Genomic DNA, 8,437 nt, shown 5'->3' with positions numbered 1-8,437 from the left:
TATATTTATTCGTCTACAGGATTGCAAAGGAGACCCTTTAGGGCCGTTGCTATTTTCTTTGGTGCTTCATCGACTTATAGCAAAGATAAATGAACAGTGTACACTATCCTTACATGCATGGTATCTTGATGATGGTACTATTATTGGTGATACTGCAGAGGTGGCGAAGGCACTTGCAGTTGTACAGACAGAAGGGCCTGAATTGGGGCTTATATTGAATATTCAGAAAACAGAAAAATTTTGGCCCTATTGTGATGAATGGAGAGATGGGATGTTTCCTGCTGGAATCTCAAGGCCAGATAATGGGGTCAAACTATTAGGTGGTGCGGTCAGCCTTGATGTTGGGTTTGTGAAAGAACTTGCCATTAGAAGAGAAGGGAAGGCAGTAGATTTAATGCAGGTTTTATCTAAGCTCTGTGATCCTCAGAGTGAATTGCTACTGTTATGTGCTTGTATGGACATTTCCAAGCTGCTCTTTGGGCTTCGTATTTGCTTCCCAGAATACACTACAACTGCAGTAGATATTTTTGATAGAGGCATGAGAGAGGTGGTGGAGGGTATTGTAGTTTGTGGAGGTCCGTTTTTTGGGGAGTTCCAGTGGAGGTTATCTACCCTGCCTATCAGATATGGAGGTCTTGGTTTATACACAGCTAAGGAGGCGTCGCAATATGCTTTTCTAGCATCGCATGTACAATCCTGGGGCCTACAAGATCACATATTAAGGAGCAGTAGAGTAGAAGGCATGGATGACAATTTTCATAAGGCTTTGAAGACATTACAAGCAACTCTTCCTGATTATAAATTTAGCAGCTTCACCAGAGGATACCACCCCCCTAAAGCAAAAAGTAACTTGGCCATTGCTCTTTTTTGGTAAAGTAGTTAATGACACAGATAGAGTTTACGAGCTATCAGACAGACAAAAAGCGGTCATTGGTTGCCTGCAAGCGTTGCATGCCCAGGATTTTCTTCTTGTTATACCGATTGAGGGCCTTGGACAGAAGATATCACCCGCGGAGTACCGGTCCATCCTTAAATACAGGTTAATGATCCCTATGTACCCTTCGGATACACACTGTCCTGCTTGCATCACGGGATGCTTAGACACATACGACGAACATGCATTCCATTGCAAGGTAGATCCTGGGTTTAAATATAGACATGATTATGTGAGAGATACGTTGTATGATGTATTGTGGAGAGCTGGTATTTCAGCAAAGAAAGAAGCGGCTGTCAACTTTTTGACAAACCCACTTGAAGGGAGATCAACACTTAGGCCAACAGACGTTCTTATTTTTGGATGGGCTAATGGAAAACGTGCATGTGTTGACCTCACTGGTGTTTCTCCATTAGTAGGCATTGGACATGACACCTTTACAGTTGGCCAAGCAGTGCCGAGAGATGCCTCAGGTAAGATAGAGAAGCATGGGAAAACATGTATTGATAATGGACATGCTTTTATGCCTTTTGATACTTTCAGGTTTTTGGCTTCAGAGGCGGTTGGACTTCTCAAGGGAGTACAAAAAGTCATGCACAGTAATATCATGACTCTTAAAAGGATAGGTTTTGCAATTCAAAAAGGCTTGCGACGTAGCTTGTTGCATGCTTGTCTGCTATGTAAAAGATTTGTTTTTTTAAATTAAAACCAAGAGCTTTGTGTTTTTTGTCTAATTTTTTTTTGTCTAAATTTTTAGCTTATCTTGCTTTTTTTTTTTTTTTTTTTTTTTTTTTTTTTTTTTGTCTAGATTTTTAGCTTATCTTGCTTCACAAAAAATTAGGAGTTTAAGTAAGCATTGTGGTACTAAAGAGTTTCAAACTACAAGTTTTACCCCAAGGATCTCAAGTATCCTTGAAATTAAGATGCCATTCTCTGGAATGTATCCTTCTAATTCTTAACAAAGTTGCTAGTTTTCCGGTATGTCGCGACGCTATGAAGATTTATACAACAAAAACTATTCCACCACATTTAGCTAGACATCTCTAGGGGTGCACATACCCTATCCATACCCGCCAATCCTATCATATCCGCCAGTTTTTTAACCGTATCATATCCTACCCATTATTTGGCGGGTAGGGTAACGGGTAAAGATTTCTTAACCGCCGCTAGATGGGTAGGGTGACGGGTAAAGCTCGAAATTATCCTACCCAACCCGCCTACCTGGCTATTTATATAACAGTTAATAGTAGCCGTTGATCTTTCTATTATTGATCATCTCTGCCTTTGGCTTTTTATTAATCAACTCAACCTAAAAACTAAATTCATTTTCGTTTTCATTTTCCTCTTTATACTTCTCCTCTCTACACAGAACTCCAAGAACCCTAGATTGAAAATCCAATTTGCTTCTCAATAATTAGAAATCACAGTTAGAAATCGAAGAGGAACCTCACTCTCACATCAAAGATCGAAACTCACTGTCACAAATCATTCATCGTCCTAACCGAAATCAAAACGTATGTATCAGTAGAAATCTGAAGTAACCATTTCCATCGAGTATCTTCTTTACCTCCAAACACAAGAGTTTCAGGATTTCAGCTAAATTTAAGCATTGGGGTTTGTCAATTTCGGGTGCGAGAGGTAAGGATCTTCCTAACTGGTTTTGTTTTTAAAAATTTCTTCTGCCCTAATTCAATTGGTTAGTTATTTGATCAAGGTGTTGTAGGTTGATTTCATTTTTTTCAATTCATTACTTGGGTAGGTCGTAATTATCATGATTGCATGTTTTCTTAATTTGGTTTAGGAAAATTCAATTAGGGTTCCTTATTTGTACATGAAATTACGGTTGGCGAACCTAGACATAATCGCAACGATGAAGTGAATTGAAATTGAATTGAATTGAAATTACTGAGAAAGAAGAGGAGCAGTTTTTTTGTGAATTAGAATAAAAAAAATAAGATTTTAAATTTTTATTTTAGTTCAAGGGTAATCTAGACATTTTGTTTGTGTTAGGATATCCCATAACTTCTTTTTTGGACACTAAGAATCTAAGTGAAGCCCCTCTAATGGAATGTGACGCCCCAATAATAGCCTTCAAATAAAAACCTTCCTCTATTAGGTAGGGAAGTATGCCAAGTGTACCACCACCAGAACGAGTGAACAATGATGCTCAATATATGCACTCCTCCGTCCTTGTACTTGATCGACTTTTAGCATGTTTTGTTTCGTTGTTCTCTAATTTACAAAATGAACCAACAATTTTCATACACATTTTGGGTGTGAAAAAAGAGTGAAAAAGGTAAGCAGTTCTTTCATTTTGTCTCTAGAGTTTGTTTCAGTACTTGAGTACCACAATAACGTACTCCCTCCGTTCCTTTTCAATAGGTTGGTTTTGTTTTTAGAGAAATTTAAGGAAATTAAGAGAAATAATCATTGAAAGTGGTCCTCATGACACTTGTAAATAAAAGAAGTGAAGTGAAATGGTCCCCATGACACTTGTCAGCAAAAGAAGTAAAGTGAAATTATCCACATGACACTTGTTATCAAAAGAAGTTAAGAGAAAAATGGTCCCAGAAAATTAAAGCAACATTTGACTTTTCCAATTAAGAAACCAGCCTATTTTTTTGAAACATTCATTTATAGAAACCAGCCTATTAAAAAGGAACGGAGAGATATTTTGCATTTATAAAGGGTATGAAAACGAATGAATCAACATTTGGGTATAAAAGTAGTTACCACATTTCTCACTCTGATGAATTTCCGAATTTTAGCCATCTTATTTCTCTCCATGTGGATTGTGGAAGCAGTATTTTATTGGCGTATATAGATGATGCTCATTGCTAGCTAGTTACTCAAATTTGCATAATTGTGAGTATTTATCTGACTTTGATGCTTTGGTGAGTATATCGTAAGAAATTACGGAAAATGGGTCATTTGTCCAAATATTTTTAAATCACGGTTCAAATGGACGAGTAAAAACTAGTTTGGGTGAAATGGTCAAAAAAAATATAGTAAGGATGAAACACCCTTGCTTAAATTTAAAAAATAGCAAGGATGAAACTGGATACATTCTGTGTAAATTAAAAATAAGAAAGAATATTTGAAAATGGGCACGATGAAACTGGTTACATCCTGCCTATTTTTACATTTTTGTCCATTTAAACAGTATCAAAATCTAACTGTCCATTTCACCCAGGAATTGTTGATTTTGGTCTTTTTAACCAATTTTATGAAGAAATTATGATAGCCAGACAAGGAAAAAATGTTTTTAAAAAGATCCATTGGCTGGAAATATCCACACATAAATAAGAATGTCGCATTACGATACTTAATGGAGCAGTTTTGGCCATAGTTCCTCAAAAAAATAAATAAAAAGCTTTTGGTGACGACTCGGCTTCAGAAATTCAGACTCAAACCTCATCCAGTATTTATATATACTGCGCGTCTTTATGGACCGTGAGAAAAAAACTCTTGTGAAAACCGCTCCTCCCAGAGAGGTGGGCCCCGGGATAAGAGATTAGCAGGGGACACTTTAGGGCCCCACCTTTAGGAGAATGTGAGAGCAGCGATTTTTTTTAGCTTTTTTTTGGCGATCCGTTTATAATTTCTGTTATATATAAAGAACGCGTAATTGAGGATATCAAAATTAATTGGGGATAAAGGAAAAAGACAAAAACGGGATCCAAACATCAAATCAGGGTCACCCCTTATCTAATTATTTTTTTAATTTCTAATCTACTCCTCACTAATTAGGTTTAATGGTTAATTAGAATTAATAAAATCTTAAATTTTTTTGTTAAATGATTAGTGTGTATTTTTATTTGAATTTGGGTGAGTGAGGTGAGAGTAGAAGGAGGGAAAAAATATTTGAGAGGGAACTTTTTTTGGTGAAAATGGAGGATGATTGTGAAGAGAGAATTGTTGCTACGAGGTTGAAAATTTGATATTTTTTTCTTTGAATCCACCATTGTTGCAGCTGAAATAGCTCGGTGCCGGCATTATATTCAACCAAAAAAACCATGACGGCATTTGTTATAAATTTTCATAAATGTTTGCCACTATCCGGGGGTCCAAAATTTTCTGGTTTTGATCTTCAAAACCTGTTTTTTTGCGTTTAATCAGTCCACTGCCGGCACAGTAAGTTGATTTTCGAGCATGCAGGTACTGCTACCGGCATGATATGATGCTTAAATTTCTATGCCGGCACATGATGTAAAGTATCTAGAAACTTGTTTTTTTTTCCACTTGAATAGCGGCATTGATAGATTTCTATCGAGCATGCCGACATCAAGTTATGGCGTTGAATGTTAGTTACCAAGCATGGCGGCACCATTTTCCGGCATGGTCTTCATCAATTCCGGCATGGTCTTCATCACTTCCAGCGATGTAAAAAAAAATATTTCCGGCATGGTATTCATCACTACCTGCATGGTCTTCATCACTTCCGGCATGGTCTTCATCACTTCCGACATGGTATTCATCACTTCCGGCATGATCTTCATCACTTCCGACATGGTATTCATCACTTCCGGCATGATCTTCATCACTTCCAACATGGTCTTCATCATCTAACGAATGTTAAAAAAAATCGTTTTCAAAGTGAGGAGCCGTCAGAGAAGGAGAAGAGAATTTGAAAGGGAGTGGGGAAAATCTAAAATTTGAAAGGGAGTGGGGAATATTTAGGTTTCAAAGCCCTAACCTTAAAAGAGATTAATAAGCGGTGAAGATGGAAATGGGGATATGTTTTTGATTTTTGATTTTAAGTTTTTTAATTTTTATTTTGAGGGAAGGGTGTTTTAGTATTTTCGCCCCAAAAAACACCCCTTAACAAACACCTTTGATTGGTAGAAGTAATTCATATCCCCAATTAGTTTTGATATCCCCAATCACGCGTTCATATATAAAGCAGTTGAAATTCATATATAAAATTTATTTAAAATTCATTGTACTTGAGATATTCATTATGTAGTTCAAGAAACCCTACAGAAACTGGGGAACTTAAGAAGAATGGTCTTTATTGTATGTTAGAACCAATTTCTATCTGCAACCACCGTACGTCTTTAGATATGACAAATGCTTATGGGCATTCTCCATGACTAGCATCGGGATAAACGGTTACAATCTCTTCAAGAAACTGAAATGTTTTCATACGATTGATAACACCGGGACCTTTTGTACTAACTGTGATGTTGTTTATATACCAGTGAGGATTTAATTCCCCTTTCTTTCCTCTGATCGCAATCCAACAGAAATTATTCGGCATACAAGGCAACTTGGTTCTGAATCTATCTGACGAATTGGGTAGAAAGTACGTGTACCCTCGACCCATAGCGCCCCAGTTCTTAATCAAGTTAGTGGTGTTGATGGTGCCTTCGCCGCCAATCGCCTCAATTATTACGGCGAGTTTGTAATCAGATGGTCCTCTGGTAATGCCAGTGTTCACTATCATTTCATTGTCACACTGTTGAGTAGTCTGTAATCATCACCATGTATAAGAATGAGTACTGAGAACATATTTCATAAAAAAAGAAAAAAAAAACAACATATGACGATTCTACTAAGTACCTGAGCTATGATTGATGTTGAGGTAATAGCTAAGAAGACTAGAAAATGTAGTGCGAAATTTGTAATTAGTTTAGCCATTTTTGAGATGATTGATGAGGAAAAATGGTGATCTTCGTATGAGATTTTATACTCTAAAATTCACCATAAGAAGAGATAAAGTTTTGGTTTAGCTCAACTTCTCACGTACTAAAGTAGTGCTGGCATTGTGGGCTTGACTTAAATAATTAGTACGTAGTTAGTTTGAAAATTTGTCTCCTTATTTTTGATTTCCCAATGTTTTAAACGATCAGATTCAGTGGATGCTGGTGATAACCATCTCCGTCGCTATCAATCTTAACAAACCAAACCACATGCTGACAACCGCGGTCGAGTCCCCACGGTAAGAAAATTTTATCAAATTCTTGCGGCTATTCTTTTCTATTTCTGTTCTGTTCTTACAGAGTGTTTAAGGTCTGGTACACAAAGCTGATCACAAACATACTGATAAGAAACGATTTGTTTCTTATTCACGGCCAGCAAGAGATTGATTCCAAGAACCAATAAACCAAACAGTAACAACTTACTTAATATTTTTCTGATTAATTATTAATAAATGGAAAAAGCCTATTTATAGAACGCATAATTGGGGATACTTATATTAATTGGGGATATAAATTACTTTCCCCAACCAATAGTGTTTGCTAAGGGATGTTTTTCGGGAGAAAAATACTAAAATACCTTTTCCTCAAAATAAAAATCTAAAAACATAAAATCAAAAAACAAAATCATATCCCCATTTCCATCTTCACCTCTTATTAACTCTTTTAGGGTTAGGGCTTTGAAACCTAAATATTCCCCATTCCCTTTCAAATTCTAAATTTTCCCCACTCCCATTCAAATTTTCTTCTCCTTCTCTCCCGGCTCCTCACTTTGAAAACGATTTTTTTTACATTCGGAAATGATGAAGACCATGCCGGTAGTGATGAAGACCATGCCAGAAGTGATGAAGACCATGCCGGAAGTGATGAAGACCATACCGGTATAGATGAAGACCATGCCGGTAGTGATGAAGACCATGCCGGAAGTGATGAAGACCATGCCAGCAGTGATGAAGACCATGTCGGAAATATTTTTTTTACATGTCGGAAGTGATGAAGACCATGCCGGAATTGATGAAGACCATGCCGAAAAATGGCGCCGACATGCTTGGTAACTAACTTTCAATGTCGTAACTAAATGCCGGCATGCTCGATAGAAATCTATCAATTTTATGGATACTTTACATCATGTGCCGACAAAGAAACTTAAGAAACATACCATGTCGTTAGCATTCCGGCATGCTCGATAATTAACTAACTGTGCCGGCAGTGGACGGATTAAAACCAGAAAAAATTCAAAACGGAATAGGTTTTGAATTTCAAAACCAGAAAAAATTTCTGCGAGACACTGTCTAGCACTCTGCTAGGGGGCGCACATAGCCGGGAGGGGCTACGCCCCCCGGATAGCGGCAAATATTTATGAAAACTTCCAACAAATGCCGGCATGGTTGAATACAATGCCGGTTTGCCTTTCAAAATGGGGGATATTGTTGGCCGACATGGACGTAGTACGAATACCATGCCGGTAATGGTGCTGCCGACATTGTATTCATACTAATTCCATGCCGGCAACGAGCTATTTCAGCTGCAACAATGGTGGATTCAAAGAAAAAAAATCAAATTTTCAAAACAATGGTGGATTCTTCACAATCATCCTCCATTTTCACCAAAAAAAGTTCTCTCAAATATTTTTTCCCTCCTTTTACTCTCACCTCACTCACTCACCCAAATACAAATAAAAATACACACTAATCATTTAACAAATGCTTAAGATTTTTCTAATTATAATTAAACACTAAACCTGATTACTAAGGGGTAGATTAGGAATTACATAAAATACTTAGATAAGGGGTGACCCTGATTT

The 8,437-nt window shown here is 37.1% G+C and overlaps 1 protein-coding gene across 1 annotated transcript; it reads right to left on the bottom strand.

Annotated features, from left to right (window-relative positions):
* Positions 1–5,835: 5,835 nt before the first annotated feature.
* LOC113277538 (PLAT domain-containing protein 1-like) lies at positions 5,836–6,657 on the bottom strand. The gene is made up of 2 exons (XM_026526607.1): positions 6,497–6,657; positions 5,836–6,404 (listed from the first exon to the last, which is right to left on the bottom strand). Exons 1-2 carry the CDS (start codon positions 6,572–6,574, stop codon positions 6,009–6,011), a joined length of 474 nt encoding a protein of 157 aa, XP_026382392.1. The 5' UTR covers positions 6,575–6,657; the 3' UTR covers positions 5,836–6,008.
* Between the last annotated feature and the right edge of the window lie 1,780 nt (positions 6,658–8,437).

This window comes from Papaver somniferum, chromosome 5 (genome assembly GCF_003573695.1).
Source record: "Papaver somniferum cultivar HN1 chromosome 5, ASM357369v1, whole genome shotgun sequence".
Classification (NCBI taxonomy): domain Eukaryota; kingdom Viridiplantae; phylum Streptophyta; class Magnoliopsida; order Ranunculales; family Papaveraceae; genus Papaver; species Papaver somniferum.
This window is presented reverse-complemented; position numbering and strand designations above follow the sequence as displayed.

Excerpts from the sequence above, each read along its gene's own strand:
- LOC113277538 (XM_026526607.1), bottom strand. The coding sequence starts at position 6,574 with ATGGCTAAACTAATTACAAATTTCGCACTACATTTTCTAGTCTTCTTA. Across the intron at positions 6,405-6,496 it reads CAACATCAATCATAGCTCAG|ACTACTCAACAGTGTGACAA; the intron begins GTACTTAGTAGA and ends TGATGATTACAG.